We start from the raw sequence: 17,778 nt of genomic DNA on the forward strand, positions 1-17,778 counted from the left end.
TTCCGAAAGGTTTTCCCTCATTTAGGGAAACAAACGCTGTCTAATACATCAGTCCAAAATCACCCAAAAGGGTTCAGTTACTCCCGGTCAAGGCCAAAGAACATGATTCATTCATCGTGCTCATCAAACCATTCAGTCACAGCTTGCGCCCCCGTGGAAGGTGGTATTGTCATCTTGGAACAGATCACTCCCACCAGGACAGAAATGTTTCATCATAGGATAAAGGTGATCACTCAAAGTAACTTTGTATTGATTTGCACTGACCCTTCGATCTCAACCGAAACCATGCCAGGAAAATGTTTCCCCAAAGCCTAACAGAACCACCAGACCCCCTCACTGTCTGGGTCAAACATTCAGACCTGAACCATTCTCTTGGTGTTCACCACACTTGCACCCCACCAACTTGTCAAGAATATAGTAAAGGATGACTCATCTGACCAATGCTCATGGTTTTCACACCTCTGATCTCTCAAATATGCGTTTGACTTTGTAATGCATCACTTGCCATTCACTTTGGCATTTCACTTTATTCAAAGTGACAGTAGAGAGAGAGTGGGGATGCCATGCAGCAAAGGGTCTGGGCCAGACTCGAACCCAGGCTGCTGCATTAAGGACTCAGCCTTGATATGTGGTACGCACTTTACCAGATGAGCTACCGGCACCCTGAGTCACTTAGGTCTTATCCTTCTTGTCAACTTGATCCAAAATCCATGTCATCTGGGTCTGCTCAGCATGTTTATACATGTACATTTATTCAGGTTTCTCCTATAATTTTTCACCCCTCTCTATGCTGGAGTGGCAAACGATTATAGCTCCTCTCGTTTGACACTTCTATCTGTTAGCAAATATCTGAAAGCAGTGTGTATTATAAGAACAAGAATTCCCTGAAATCTGCTTTGATGTAGATAACGACTGAGTAACTAAGAGGGTGAGTTAGTTTCTAATTAGAGTCCCCACAGCTTTGGTTTGCTTACCACTTAGAAGAAACCATCCTTGTCATGATTCACTTTAGTTAATAATATACAGTAGGTACTGCACATACTGTATAAGGAGGGTTGTTGCTATGCATTCATCAAAACACAATTGCAAAAAGAAATGAAATTTTGTAAGCAGATAAAAATAGCTTTGCATTCACACTGATATGTTGTTTGTTCATCTTGCCCTACACTGTTACTTCCCTGTGTAGAGTGAAATGACACCAGGTTCTACCATTTGCATCCAAGTTCAACTTTTAGCAAAACTCTTTTGAAAATGGAATTAGATTGGGAAATCATTACATATCTTTTTACTAGAAATCACTGTGAGTGATATAGTTTTTCAGTTTGTAAGTAGTCTTCAAAGTAATACGCCTGAAACTCCCTCCCACTTTGTTCAGAGTTGACTGTGGTCATCTATGCAGAGGTGGTGATCTCTCTGAAGAGGAATTAACATGTTACCAACATTTCAGATGAGCCACTGAAAGATGTGTCATCAACCAAGCACTAGACACCAACATCAGTCTGTGAAATTACAGCATTAAGCACTCAGATGGGCCTGCATTTAATTATTTTCAGAATTTATTTAATTTACTTGGAGTAGACAGCAGTGGTAAAGTGTGCAATGCACTGAAGCCCTCCCATAATGTATCTCTTTCATTTGGTTAAGAGAGGAAATTATGTCAGAATGCACTTTAACACACATACACTCTACTTCTGCTTCACCAAAGCTATTTCCAGCTATACCATGGGAACATCGATGGGTGATGTAACACAGTGTGTGCGTATAAGGTTTGTGTGTGTGCGTAATTATCACACATTTTGTGTTACCATGGTGTTGAAACGTGGTGGTCTAAATGGGATTGTAGTGGTTAGCAGTTACTGAATAAACAACTGACCTGCAAAGAACATGTGCACCTCTTTACATCAGGACATGGTCTTCTTTAAGAGCAGTTGATACGCTGCAAACAATCCACTCTTTTTGATTACACTGGCTGTTAATTCATTCAAACCCTCCAACTCTGTTGAGACCTTTTTATTTCAAAGTTGTATGTTACATCAGCCAAAACGTGATGACACTGGGAGCCCCAGGTTTGGCTAATACTCATCATGACTTAAGTGTGCCATGCTCAAAATCATGTCATGTTATTCATCACTTGAATTTGCAAGTTAGAACCATAAAGGCTTAGTTTTGGTTTCTGAATTTTGTGAGTGATTGGTTTCAGCCCAGAAGGTTCAGTGGTGACTGGTGATGTGCAGTGTTAGCTGCCACATTAGCTTGTTGTTGATGGTGAGGTTGCAAAAGAGTGAAGGAGATGTAGGACCAAGTACAGGTATAGTGCAAGTGTTGGACAAATGACAACATTCATTCACATCAAAGCCACAAAATGCAACATTAGACCTTCAAATCCCATTAAACTGTGCATATGCTCTAATATGAATAACACATAGGAATTAAGCGGTGGAGCGAAAAGAAAAAATAGTATTAGTGCTAGATATTGAAAATTATTTAACATTTTTTATTAAATTTCACACAAGATTGAAACAGGGACCAATAATTCTGCATTTTGGTTGAAAATAGGTGAAAACCTGTTGCGGCCTAAGAACAGTGACATCACTTGACACTCAAGATCAGCCAACTACAATTGCAAAAGCACACTTATAACCATTTAGATCTGTAATAGCCTATTCATGTCTGTCAGTGGATATGAGTATTTTTAACAAGAACAACACTGGATCAATGCCATGGCTTCACATTATAATTCTGTTCAAAAAGGAACATAATGCTAAGGGCTACATTGCTATGGGCACTGTAACCCTTACGAGTTTGTCTGAACTGAGGTGTCCAAGAGGGATTTCAACTGTGTTTAAATAAACTTTGAGTTAGTAGTATTTTATTTTTCCTGGTGATTTTATTATTACATTCAGTATCAAAAACACAGTGGGGTCAAACTCAGGGGTCAACAGGATAAGACAACATTCAAACATGTCTGTACTTGGAGACAAAGGGGGGCAGAGATATGGAAATGCTACTTTGCTACATGTTAACTTTATGGTTACATATTATAATTATTATAATGTAGCTTATAGAACCAGGTGACCACAGAAAGCAGGTTTGAAACAACCATTGAGACATAAGCAGCCAAAACAAACATTGAAATGTCAATCTTTATTGTATAAAAATGTAATCTCTGTAATTAATAAGCATAATACACAGTGCATATATATCTACATCTCAGTTTGACAAGATAGAAATATTCAGCAGCAAAGTGCAAGTGTTACTAGCTTGCTTAATGACAGTAAATACATGGGTTGGAAAAGACTATTAATCAGCCAGCTGAGTAAAACTAATGAGACAAAAAAAAAAAAATCACCTTCAATAATGTTTTTAAATGTATTCAGGAAACCATAGTTGTACAGAACAGAGTTTGCATGCTGAGTGCCTAGGCCTATATGTAAAAGAGGATATGATAGTCTAGTTTGATGTAAGACTGATCTGTGTAAGAGCAAGGTAGAGATGGGCGACAAATTAAAGGAAAAACCAACATGAAGTGTCTAAGTATGGAGTCAGGCCACCAAGAGCCTCCAAAACTGTGGAGGGATGAACACCGTTCCTCCTCAAGATATTCCCTCATTTATATATACAACCTTAATTTAACCAGGTAATCTCATTCACTCGATCATGATCTCTTTTGCAAGAGAGACCTGAGTAGAGCAGATAGAACGAAAAACAAATGTAGTCAGACATAACAAAAGGATATATAGCATCAGAAACAGTCACAGACATCACTAAATAGATTTGAAGATAAAGGTTTACATTATATAATTTGGTGTTATGGAGATGCTGGTGGAGAGCATTGTCTTACACGTTGGTCCAAAATCTTCCATAGGTGTGAAACTGGGTTGAGATCTGGAGACTGTAAAGGCAGTAGCATATTATATCCTTTTCAAACTCACCAAACCATTCAGTGAGCACTGGTGCACGATATGTTTCTCCACTCTTTCATTCGGGTTTTTCCTTTAATTTGTCCCCAGTCTGTATATCCCCATCTAGTGTGTAGGCTGCAGGAAACAGAAAAAAACGATGCATATGAGAGCCACAGGTGGCTGGATTGATTGATGCACTTCCGGTTGTGCTGAGTTCGCTGGTGTGAAGAAAGCCGCGAGGTGCTCTCATCCTTTTCCCCGCACTAGCGACTCCTACTGGTCTGTTGGGGCACAGTGCGGGTTAAAGTGACCTCACCCGGTACGCCCTCCAGGTGAAACTCTTTGCTGACAGGTGAAACCATACAGTTTATGGGTGAAACAAAGATGGCTACATGTTAATGCAGGAGTAACTTACTCCGTTCTACTCCGAAGACACAGCTGTTCTTAGGCAGCTGTTTTTTACAAATTGGGAGAAAAACACACTTGTAAGTATATCTCACTCTGACATAACGACAACATTTGTTTTTTCATACACTTTTTGTAAGAAATAGACGAGAGAATTTTTTTGGAGCTAGCTAACTTGCTCCAGTCTTAGCAAGCTAACAGTTAGCACTGTGAAGCACTTGATGCTAACCCGCAAAACAAGACGAATTTATTGTCATTTCACTGAAAACTGTATGAAAAAGATGCTTAAGGGGGAAAGGAGCTGCTAGCCAGCTGTTAACACTTATGGTGTTGCTATAGTTAGTTATGATTTTTCACTGACTACTCATTTTTAAGCATATGTGTCATAAAAAGGAAGTGTCTTTCTCCAGTGTGGCACGGATTTGCCTATGGACACTTCTAACTACCTGCTATTAACAGCTGCACTAGCCATGTTTAATAGTTATAGCCACGGCAAGTTATTGCATTACTGGCCATAAACAAAAATAGTGTTATATTACAAAAACACTTACTCAGTAGTCAGCTGCTGTCTTGTCCCTGTGTTGGCACTGACTGTTTCTTTGAGTTTGTCTTTGAGCCAACCAGACTGGCTGTTTGCCTGGCCAGCAGCAATGTTGCCATCAGCGCTGTCAGGCAAAGAGCCAGCAACCTGTTGTAGCTTGGGGTGCAGCTGACTCATAAATACACTGCAAGAAATGAAATAAACAACAGATGCCAACTGGAAGAAGTGAGTAGTTATCTACCTTTTCTGTAATCTGATGCAATAGTTTTCACTTTTGGTCTCTGGACCAAAGACTGCTATTTTTTTTAGTACTGTAGCCCACAAGCCTTGAGTCATAAAATAATAAGCTAATAAGACCTTGTTAACAATTCTTAAATGTAATTGTTTTAATCTTTATTATGTGAAATATATTCAACATGCCTTGCCCAAGCTTATTCAAACACAGTGTAGCCACAGTATGGTGGAAGGTGACTACTTCTGCCCACAGGAAAACCAAAGAAATACATTATCATATATACTTTCCATTCTGAGGGAGGTTTTAGCCAATAGTTTAAGTAATGTCAGTCTGGGGTGAAACCCATATGTTGTAGTCCACAAGTTTATATTTTTAAAATTTACAATGATTTAACCTGGATTAACATGTGTTTTCAGCTGCATTTCACAGTTTGAAAAAAAGGAGGGAAACACTTGATTCTACATTAATCTAGTCAAGACTACAAATGCTGGTTAACAGATATATATTAGCACCAGGTAATGTTTATCCATCAACAAAATACAAACTGACACATTGGACACACATCTAGTTCTGTCACAGTTCTGGTCAACACTCATACATATGCTTAAAAAAAAAAAAATGGTAATCTTTTGCAGGCTTGGAGTAGTTGGATAGGTAGCAGTCCTCTAGAGCGAGAATGGTGAGCTGAGATCAGTGAGTGCTGTTATCTTATTCGTAACCCGCAGTTGAACATCTGCTTAACTTTGACATGCGGAAGAAGAGCTGAAGTAGCTTCAGAGCTCTATTTTTGTGATACAGCAGGGCGTGCTGTGAACTTGAACATGAATGGAGTCTATTCAAACGCTTACTAACTTTTCATGGGCAAAATGTTCTTCATGTGGCTGTAGTGTGATCATCATCCAACATAGAACCGTCAATGTGGGCTGTGACACAAAAAGTGGAGAGTGTGGAGCCTTGTGCACTTAAACAGTGCTTCTTTGAACACAATATGCACCATGTGTCATTCATTCACAAAAATAGAGCTCTTAAAGTTACAATGTCAGTCGGACATGTATTGTCTTGGTGGAGAGTAGTTTATGTCTCCTCTGGAGGTGATTTTGCCAGGTGGAGCAGAGCAGGACAGGGACAACACCCCTGGGACCTGCTGCTCCTCCTCATCTGAGGTGGCTCTTGTTGGAATAGGCTTCAGTAGGGGGGCTCCAGGACGAGATGAATGGGTGGGTAGGAGATTTTGAGGGAGGACAAGGGGAGTGAGTAGGCCAGAGCCAGTAGTACCGGATGTGTTCAAATATGAATACCCTCTCATGGTATGGAGGGCATATGCAGGGATGAAAACAGGGTGAGACGGCTGGTGGCTTGGCATAACAGAAGAGTCTCTACCACCCCAGTAGTAGTCCCTCTGCAGGGACTGGTGGTGTGTGCTAGTAGGCTGTGTGCTGCTGTGGACATGGTGTTGCAGTTGGTTACTCTGGTGAGCAGTATAGGCTGCAGGGTGGACCAGGCCAAAGTGCAGCTTCATAGCCAGTAATTCAGTACTAAGCCTGGTATTTTCTTCTTTCAAGGCCATGAGATGACTCTCCAACACATAGTCATTCATCCTTCTCTTCTCCCGTGACCGTTTGGCTGCCTCGTTGTTCTTACGACGTTTCTCCCAGTAGAGGGCATCCTTCTTCTCTTCAGGTATGAACTCCCTTTTGCGACGGGGACCCTTACGTAGCAGCTCGTTTTCCGTCTGTACAATATGGCTGCCTTGGTCTCCATGGAAAGGTGATGACAGGGACTCCATGGCAGATGAAAAATGACTAACAACCGACAGAGACCTGAAATCAATAGAGGAGAGTTTTTAGTCTCACTTTAGCGGTTGAGTAATACAGGTACTTCCTTCTTGTATAATGGTAACCTTATCTGATTTGCGTTTTACCTCGTCTTATCTTGGTTTGTCTTCACTGAAAGCACCGTAGTATGTCTGAATGCAGTGATGATTGGAGTCTGTGAGACTATACTGCTGACAATCTGTTTACATGTGATATCCAAAGTCCACAGCTGTCAGCTATGGGGGAAAAATTATGAAAAGTCAACAATAGGTCATTTTCATGTCGGAAAGTTTGTTCATTATAAGAACAGCAAAACTACAACAACTGAGTTAGTGTTGAATGTCATTGTGATGTCATTCTGAGATGATAAAAACTGTCGAGAATCTTAATGATATTTACCTTGATTTGCGAATTTAATCCACTTATGTGTTTGTGCTAGCCATGTAGAGCCTGTACATCCAAAGGAGTCTCTTGCTAGTCTAGCAGAAAAGCAGTAGTGCGTAGGCAAGGCTGCACATACTGTATGTGTTTTTTCATTCTGTGAAAAGCTGCAGAGGCCACTACAGTGCACTCGGTTGCATCTAGCTTCGTCTAACACCTCCAGCACACAAACCCCCCTTGCTGACCTCCCCTCACCTCATACCTGTCTAGACCACATGAGAAAATGTGACGGGAAACATTAAGAAGACAAAGAAGAATGTGGACTAATGTGTTAGATGTTAGTTGCTGTTATATACAGTTATTTACAACAATGAGTTCATGCAGCAGCAATCATACCTAGTTCTGTATTTCAAATATATAATAGCTAATGTACTAATCTGCACCATGGGTTGTTGAGAGCTCACTTTGGAGAGTTTGCACACATAATCTAACAGATTAGTCTAGTCCAAAACTTAAACTAAACATAAACATAACGTTCAACTATGCATAAACCTCTCTGTCACTGTTTTTGCAAAGTAAATCAAAAATGATATGTGAAAATGAACAGAAACTTTCTTGATATTGCAGAATTTCTGTAGCCAGTAAGTTACTGTTTTACAGTAACTATATTTGGTTCACTTGAGTGGAGGAGAGATGATTAATTGAACGTGTCATATAGAAATTACAAACTGTATATACATCTTTTCACAATCAGCTCAGTTTAGATTTAAAAAAGGAGCCCCTTCAATAGTTGAGTTTGAGTCTGACAATGCTTTCTGTTTCACACTTTATCTCCCCCATCTTCCTCTTTGATGGACTCGTCCATCTAGTAATCACTTCCCCTTCTCCATCTCTTTTATCTACTTGCCTCACTTCATTCTTCTACATAGTGGGGAAGAAAAGGCAGTCAGTAAGGGTTTGTCCATTACGTTGCATAAGTCAGAAGGTAAATTCAATATTTTGAATAACTGCTCTGATAGGAATGCTGGCAGCTTTTAATATAGTCTCTTTCATTTGCGTGGGTTTGTGGGTGGTTTCATGGGAAGCTGTGCAAGAAGGATGAACATTGTGTTGAAACCACAGCCAGCCCTGTGTGCGTGCAATCGTACGTAGAAACACATACAGACAGACACCGAGTCACACACACACATTGAGCTTACACACACGCTTTTTAATTCATTGATATTTTCCCCACGTCATATTCTCGCAAACAACACTATAGCTGATAAGTTAATTTCTAATCAGATGTCATGCAGTACTTTATGCTTATGTTTACATGTCATACCTCATAAATGAGCTGAGTCTATTATTATATATTAAATTATCCTGCATGTCAGTCCTCTTCAGTTGTAAGTTCTCATTTTTATTTCTGTTATCCACACTTATAGCAACATCGGAGCATATTCACTGACCATATAGTCGTATTGTGTCGTGCCAGAGAGACTGAGCCAGAAGCATCAAAACGAGGCCGTGCGCCCTGTGTGTGGTGGTGAGAACACACATCAGGTTAAAAATATTCAAGCCTGTGCCCAGCAAGAACGTAGACCCGAAGCCCGAATGTGTTTGTTTGTCTGTGTGAGAACATGCACACTTGCATACTTGTGTGTGTGTGTGTGTGTGTGAGAGAGAGAGTGACACAAAGACTAAGCGTTGTATACTCTGCAACTCTGGTGCTAGCAAACCCAAAAAAGCAACAGCAGGAAGAGAGCAAACAATAATCATGCAGGGAGACACAGAGAGAGAGAAAATAAAAAAAAGAGAGGGTTCCTGAGTGAAATCTCTCTTGAGGCTGAGCCTGCTCACAACTCTGCTGCACAGTTGCACCTGTTTCTTATTGACTAATTATAGCCAGCCTGCTTTTTAGTAAGGAACTCTCAAACTTCTTCTTTTTGTACCTATCCGTTTTCTCATACTCAGCCATCTGCTGCTGTGTTGCTGTGTGCCCTGCCAGCCATTGTTAAAATAACTACCTATAGGAGGAAGAATTGGTCAGTCTATATTTTGTGGCTTTTCACCTCAATGTACTATGTTCATGTCTATTGTAAACTGCCATTGTGGAAATTAGAGTGAATGAATGCTCTCTTGGGGGAATAAAGAATTTGCCACAGTTCATGTCTTGAATTGTCCGTTAACGCATAAATTCCTTGACGTGCAGTGCTAATAACTAATGGCACCATCTTTCCCTGTTCTCTTTATATATTGTAAATGGAAAGCACCATAAAAACATAAAATTCACTTTTTAAAACTGCTGACTATAGGCCTACATGGAAATTAAACTGTAATCAAAGTATTTTCATCATCATGAAAAGAGGAAACTATATGAAATATTCTTAGTATGCTACTAAGCCATCAATGTTATCGTGTAATAAATAATGGATGGATGGACTGTATCTTTTATTTAAGTCTTCTCAATTCTGTGTTTTACCCTCATAGAACATATACAGTCGCCTCCTTATATCCAATAGTTATATACTATAGGAGGGTGATTTATACTTTGTTTTGTTGCACTTAAAACCATCAGGATGAGATGTGATGTACTGAAAGCTCTTGATATCTGTCAGACGGGTATGAGAAGGGTTATGGAATTTCAATTAGGCCGAACTCCTTGAAATAGTAAAATAATTGTTGCCTTCATAGAGTATAGAACAAGAACTTAGGTTTCTCTCAGTTTGAGTACGTGTGGCTTCAGCAGCCAGCACAATAATAAACAAAAGGCAGAAATACTCGTTTCTCGTGTGATGTTTGCAGCCCATCACAATCTCAGGCTTCATATATGTGTATTGTGCAACCGGGACCAAATACGCCAAAAAATGTTTCCCTTTTATAATTCATACTGTGTGATCAAAAGAATAGAAACACCTGTGCGATGCAGTACAATACAATACCTTAAACGTTTTGGTAATGCTTTAGCTCTTAGTATGTTGACTCAACTCTGTGGTGTTGTATTGGACATTGATATATTGCAAGGTATTCTTGATATTTCTTCCACCTCACATCTATGCAGGATAGAAGTTTTAGAAACACCTTACAATACAGAGCAATCTGAAACAACACCACAAGCTACAGCCTCAAAAATGACTGTTTGAATCAACACGTCTCTGACACAGTGTCACAAAAACGGAACATGATCATTTTTTTAAAGGATTTATTGCAGTGCTATTCTACTAGATAACATTACAATGCAGAGACGTTTCTAGTTTTTTGGTCACTCAGTGTAAAAATGACAAAAAATCAAATTATAATAGTACAGTTTACATGACTCAAACGTTTTGTGTTTAGGTTAAGGAACATTAAAATCACACTGCACCACACTGTACGTCCTTGATTTCACATATCTTTACAACTTTAGTAAACGTCCCTTTTACCAGATAACAAAACTTTTCGAGCTCAAGTATCCTGAATAAATATTTGATTATTTTGATTACATATATATTTGAAAATTTCAGTTACTTAACCCCCAGTTTGGCCAGTTTATAAATTATATTGTAAATTATCAATATTTTACGGTAAGGACTTTTACAATAGAAACACACCATGTAAAAAACTGTCCTCCTAAATTATCTTGCAGATTTTACAAGGTAGTAACACTTCCTCTTCCTTAAACAATTCTTGACAAATAATAGAGTAACATTTTCAGGTAATGCTTTCTGAAGGAATTGATTTTGTTTTGATAATATACATAAAAAATATGATCAACTGAAACGCCTGGTCACTTATTCCTGTATTTTGGCAACATATGAAAAGGAATGATTCCAAAAGAGTTAACCATCAATTTCACAGCATACAGCTTTTTGTTGTGCCGTGATCAGCACTAGAGAACGGTAGTATATGCGTAAAAAAACCATCTATCCATTGGCCACTAACACCTAAACCATTTCCTCCCCCGAATCCCTCAGCTGTTTACCTGCAGGGTCCAAAACATTTTAGACATGAAAAAGAGCTTGAGGCCTTACCTTATGCAAAAAGTCCACTGCTGCAGAGGTGCCAACGAGCTAATTCAGAGATATCTCGCTCTAACCCAGTACTAATATACAACTTAGAGCAGGGAACTCTCCTTTGAGACTGCGTCACGAAATGGATGCACATATAAGTAGAAGGGGGTTGATAAGGTCTTGTTGCTTTCAGTCCTACCCTTTCACCTCCCACCTTCTTTGCTTTCTCTCACTCTTTGTGTTGTTTTCCTCACTGTAACTGGGACTGTCCACCTCTGTTGTCACATGAAAAGTGTCTGACTGGCCCGCTTGATCTTCATAGTGCTGTGGTGTTGGTGGTTTTCAATTTCAAACTGACATATTTTGTGTGTTGTATGGTAGAATTGCAGAGGTATATGCATTTAACACCCCAGAGTATAGTAATGCCACACCATTATTTCATTCTTCAAGCAAATTCATGCCATTTTTTTTTTTTTTGTCTTTGCAGTGTATTGCTGTGTTGTTTGCTGTGCCGTAGCTGCATTGTGATGTGTTGTGTAGTATTCAGTTACATGTTTCATCCACACAGACATTTTATGTCAGGCACATACCTGAATGCCTCTTTCCAGAAAAAACTTAAACGACGTAGTAGTAGTGGTAGTAGTAGTACAAGAGACTAAGCCACAACAGCCAGGGAAAAGATATCACCAGAATTATGTGTCTTTCAGATATTTACAGTAAAGCATAACTGAGAGGAGTAAACTGAAGTTTCTGTATGAGTGTTAAATAAATCTTTGGCACCTCAGATTCACAGAAAAAAAGAGAAGTCTTTGTCACTTATCAGCGTAGATGTCAAAGTTACGACTACATGTCTGCACATTTATTATCCTCTCACTGATCTGCTTTTTGCAATACACTTTGCCCACTTTAGAATCACTTGTTAAACATTATAGGAAGACAAATTAACTTTGTAATTGGAATTTTAAACACATACTTTTGTTCTGACAAAAGCATGAAATTTTACCCTAACCCACATTTCTATGTATAGACAGGTCACATGTAGACAAGTAAGGTTTTGCTTCCTGTTGTGATGCGCTTAAGCTGTTAATGTTAAAAAAAAAAATGCAGCAGAGATCCATGTGGACACTAAAATGCTTTATTGTTGTCATACGGCCAAGAAGACGCAGTCTAACCTGCACGTCTAACAAACTTATTTTCAAGCTCAAGTATTTGCACTAGGCATGTGTATGTCCTCTTGTCGACAACTGAAAGGATATTACATAAACATTACAATTGAACATCATCTGACATTAAACAAAGAAACAAAGTAGAAACTATTTGTGAGCTGTATGAACCAGAGTTGATGATTTAGTGGACTGACATTTTGCAACCAGTAAACTGAGACAGTTATTTTGTGCTGATATTAGTTTCCAAATTAAGATGATCCATGAAGTCAGACTAAATCTTCCTGACATCCCTTATGTCCTATTGCAAAGTACATTTTATTTTTTGTTTTAATCTGTGAAAACAAGTTCAAGATATATTCTTTTACAAATGATTGTGCACAAAACATGTAAAATGTTAAGCTTTTTTTTTTTTAGAACACTTCAATACCTTTTTGAAGAAGGATGATTTTGTTTGTAACAGGATCACCAGATGATATTAAAAACAAATTTTGTTCCTACTCATGTTTTATTTTGTATAAAATCTGTAAATGTTACATAAATATAAATGTGTTCACTTCATTTACTCTTTAGTAGTTTCTTGTTCACGTATCTTACCCTACTAGAAAAAAAAAATACATACATACTGGAGAGGCAGAAACAATTTATTGTGAATTGTGCATTCACCACTTGCAGCATCCTGACAGAGGCAACTCCACCAGTAGTGTCCTGTAGCGCCCTCTGCTGGTGGCCTCGGGAACACGTGCTGGCAGACTGGGGGACCCCTTGTTATGATGCCACTACAGAATCTTGTTAAATATGACAACCAGGGGGAATAAATCCGTTTTCAACAACTCTTTTGTTACAACAGCAATAAACATTACATTGAAAAACTAACCGTAACCGAAGCGCCGCAGGAAGCTGAACTTTTACAGAAATTAAAAGTGGAACTTTTCTAAGGCCTGCGGAGCGACTCAACGTGATTACTTTGTAATAATTCATAAGCCTGGACATAAGCTTATTTGATAGCGACAACGCCAGTAAAGAGATCTTCAAGATAGATTTCCCCTGCAGTGCATGCAGAAAAATGAGAGTTTGATGATTGATTCAAATGCCATTTAGGAGCTACTGGTGTTTAAAATACCATCAATCTTTTATTTTCCCAACCTTTGCACCATTGCTAAAAAAAACATTTTGCAGAGATATGACATAAACGATTGATATCGTCATTAAAGGTTGGATAATCCCCCACCGTTTTCTGTTCTTTGGCTGTACAAACGGCTTAATTTCAAGCATTTACTTAATGTATTGATATTCCTGACTTAAACAAGAATTAAGCACAAAAGAGTGGCATAACCATGCAGATGCAGTATCGAGGAGGATATCTCACAGAGAGCCTACAGATAAACGGTTCAACGTTTGGTTTTCCATTGAATCAAAGTCTGCTGGGAAATCACGCAGTGGGGATAAAGGGGAATACCGAGGCAAGCACCTAGTTTCACTGGCTCAGTCGCCGATGTTTACCGCACATGAGCGGTAAAAATTCACAAACAATTAATCAAATCAATCCAATAATTTCATTTAGGTCTCTAATATCCCAAATCATAACTAAAAACTGTTTGTATCTCCAGCTACTACATTTATTGGCCTACAACTTCACATAATTCAAATATCATTAGCCTAATGAAAGGTTGAAATAGGCTGTATTATGTATGCCTATTGTTAAACAGGTTGAGTGGATCTCTGACAGCACTGGTCCGTGCGTGCAATGTAACCGCTGTTTCATTCTGATAAACACATTTGAAACCACAGAAAGTCAGACAGTAAGTCCACAGTGTGAACGCTCTCTGTATTTCTGCAAATATGCCTTTAACCTAATTCACATTTTCCTGTTTTCATACGACCAAAGACCAAATTGAAAGGCCTATACGTTGTAATTAAAATGTTCTAAAAATATAAAGCGTCTTTTGTATTCTTTGGCATTTAAAAAAATCCACAGTTGTAGCATAATTAGCCTACATTTTTACAAGACATAATTGCAGCATCAAAAATATACAGTAAAGCTTTGCCCCCCTCCTGTAATAAACGCCATGACAAACTGTCAATCAAACTGTCCTGTTAGCGTCCATCGGGACTGAGGTGCATCCCGAGTTGAGACAGCGCTGCCGGTGCACTGCTGAGGCGGCTCTTGAATCCTCTGTGAATGTCTGCCTCCACACCGAGACCCTGGCCTTGTCTCTCCTGTATGTAGAGAGGCAGGCCGGAGTAGACGACCGGTGGGGACAGGTAGGAAGACCGCCAAGGCAGCAGAAAATTATTACACACAGCCGGGTTATTCAGATGGGGCAGCAGCCAATTTTGAGGTGGGTATGACAGGATGGGGGCATGGTGGAGCGTGTCAGCTGTGGGCAGAAATACTCGGATGGAGGAGGCGGGATGGGAAGACACATCGGCGGAGTTGGGGATGTCATCGCTGGAGGAGACCTGTCGCAGAGCATCCATCTCTGTCTCCGCTGACCTCCCGCCCTCCAAACCCGCTCGGGGAGAGAGGGCACGGGGCCCGGAGAGGGGGAAGAGGCCTCGCTGTGTGCCACCATTGTGAGGACTTTCTGGATTAAAACCACCAACACCTCTAGTTGAGCTAATACAAGGGATCTTAGCCTGAAATGGGTGGATTGCCGCTTCTTGTTGCATCATACCCAGGATAGAAGATGGGCTGCTCCTGCTGTCGCCCCAGAGTCCTGCCTGGAAGAGGGCAGGGGTGTGAGCCGATCTAGGTGATAAGGGCAGAGTAGAAGCTTCAACAGATGTAGTGGATGCTGCTTTGCTCTTTTCTGCACTTAGGCTGCTGTGATACTGCAGACTGAGCACCTGAGCCCGCAGCTGCGCGTTCTCGTCGTTCAGAGCCAGCAGCTGACCCTCCAGCATCACGTCCTTCAGCCTCCTTTTCTCCCTCGAACGCTTGGCTGCCTCGTTGTTCTTGTTTCGCTTATCCCAGTAGGCGGCATCTTTCTTGTAGGCGGGGATCATCTCTCTCTTGCGGCGCGTAACGGGGCTTACGTGGCTGCTGCAGGTCCGTAAACGCAGGAGACGTTGAGCCAGCAAGGTGGACCGTGCCACCGGGAAGAGGAGTCCAGGCTCCATGTAGCCGCTGCACTCGACTGAGGAGGAGGGCTGGCACGGAGCAGCGGTCCCAGGACCGTCAGGGCTCCTCGAAGTGGACATGGGACTAGACTGGGGGAATCAAAAGTGTCAATCAAACATCTATCTATCTATCTATCTATCTATCTATCTATCTATCTATCTATCTATCTATCTATCTATCTATCTATCTATCTATCTATCTATCTCTTCATTAATATAATAAATATGCTTAAAACGTGTCCCTGAATTAAGCTATATGCAGTGGTTGATACTTGTTACTAAGTAACTAAACTGTTAACTGAAGGCTACCTAATTTTAAAGTTACTCAATTTTGAGATACTCTACTTGATGGAAATATTTTACTTTGTAGGCATCTCCATTATTTGACTATTACATTATTTCAGATTTTAGCCCACATAGGAAGACATAGCTCATGGAATTATTATTTGAAAGATTATACAAAGCAGGTAAAAATAGCTCCACCCCGACCAGCTACAACATTAACTGTTGGATATATGTTAATGCATTAGTAATAATAATGCAATAATATAACTATGGCCATGAAAAGAACCATTCTGCATAACAAACACTTTTACTTTTAACACAAAAGTGCATTGTGCTGAGTTACATTTGAAGTACGTTTTACTTGAGTACATTTTTGAATGCAGGATTTTAACGAGTATTTTGCATTGTGGTAGGCTACTTTAAAGGATCAAGATCGTTATTTCTGTTAACAGCAAAGACTACAGTGAAGAGTTGTAAGATTTAATTAAAAACATTATTAAAATCAGCAAAAGGTAACTTAAGTAAGCGAGTAGATTAATAAATCGTAGTCATTTTTCGTTTCCCACAAACCAAGTCAAACCTGATCATTAGACAGTGTTACAGTGTTGAACTCGCCGCACTGACCTGAATGAAAAGATGTCACCTGTGGGATGATTTGGTAGACAGGATCACCCTTGAGAGAGCTTGATGTAATTCTGCAACACACACAGCAACGCACAGCGTTTGACATAGCACTTATGATTATATGTAGCCTACAAGTTTTTGAACGTTACGTATTTCCCCGGAGAAGGCTGCCCTTACCAGGCTATCACAATCAGCGGTGCTGAAGAGAGCCGAGCTGCTGGGCGGCTCTCACATATAGCCTACTGTATGCATGCAGCCAATCGCGTTGTGTCCTCGCGCTGTCTGTTTCATGCTGTGGAAACTTAGCAGGCAACTTCACTTGGAGAGCGGAAGTCCAAGACAACAGTGTGGTCACGATCAAACCAACAGGTGAAACTGAAATGAGTCACTTTGGATCAACTGCCCTACTTATTGCTCTTGTTAATTTAGTTTACTGGATATCCATTCGCATGATCATATGCACATTGCCTGCATAACGGTGCATTTATGCAGCCTTTGCCACTAAGCTTTGTTTGTATAGGCTGTAGCCAAAGCAGACTTTACACATGGGTTTGCATTAAAACGGGAACGAAACAATTTATCGGTGGTTCTAAAAATAAATAAAAGCAAATAAATAGAGAAATCACACAAAACATTTATTTAATAAGGTAATTTAAAGATGAATTGACATGTTTTCACCACAAAACATTGACAGCCTTCAAAGTTGCTCTCAATACATCTACCATGCTCTGTCGCTCAGCAAGGCAGCTCAAAAAGCTCTTCAAAATGTGGAAATTACTACAAAACAAAAAACAACAACAAAAGAGGGTGCCCAATCTCTTTTCCAAGGATTTCTTCCAATACCATGGGGAAATTATGCCCAACTGTAAAGTATGCATCTTTAACTCCTCCCTGATTATCTGCACATTTTACTGTAAATGTGCCCTCAATGAAATTTAAGGAGAGATATTGAATTGGTCTGTTCATCTGTCAGTCTAACCAGTCAATGTATACAGTATATGATGCTGCCAAATTGTATTTTCGCAAATTAGACAAATTACTTAAGGAGTCACTGTTGGTCAAACAGCATACACATTTCTTTGACACCACTTAATTGTGTATTTAATTAGAAACAGTGACGAGAGGTTTTTACATTTTATTTGGCATTGCATTACCCAATTTGTGAAGCGAAAACTCCTGCTCACATGGATAAATTATGTCTACTCCACATGGTTCATCTCTTTGGTTGGTCCATCGATCCATGTGTCCAATCAACACTTCAGAGGGAGTTATGTCGGCCTTAAAACTGATGAGTTACTGTCAGCCACACCTGTACTTTGACAGTAATGCTTACA

General features: G+C 39.8%; 1 protein-coding gene across 5 annotated transcripts; it reads right to left on the bottom strand.

The window, feature by feature from the left end:
* Positions 1-6,895: 6,895 nt before the first annotated feature.
* si:dkey-172o19.2 lies at positions 6,896-17,178 on the bottom strand. Of its 5 annotated transcripts, none has more exons than XR_006378298.1 (3): positions 16,445-17,178; positions 11,271-15,625; positions 6,896-7,133 (listed from the first exon to the last, which is right to left on the bottom strand). XR_006378298.1 is itself a non-coding variant. In XM_044199455.1 (3 exons), the coding sequence occupies exon 3, from the start codon at positions 15,614-15,616 to the stop codon at positions 14,510-14,512; it is 1,107 nt and encodes a 368-aa protein (XP_044055390.1). In that variant the 5' UTR covers positions 15,617-15,625; positions 16,445-16,515; positions 16,622-17,178; the 3' UTR covers positions 6,896-14,509. The 5 variants fall into 5 exon arrangements, 2 of the variants coding, with proteins under 2 accessions (XP_044055390.1, XP_044055391.1); XR_006378299.1 differs by having other exon boundaries at positions 6,896-8,794; XR_006378297.1 differs by having other exon boundaries at positions 6,896-8,990.
* Positions 17,179-17,778: the final 600 nt, after the last annotated feature.

The sequence above is a fragment of the Siniperca chuatsi genome, linkage group LG6 (genome assembly GCF_020085105.1).
Source record: "Siniperca chuatsi isolate FFG_IHB_CAS linkage group LG6, ASM2008510v1, whole genome shotgun sequence".
Taxonomy (NCBI): Eukaryota; Metazoa; Chordata; class Actinopteri; order Centrarchiformes; family Sinipercidae; genus Siniperca; species Siniperca chuatsi.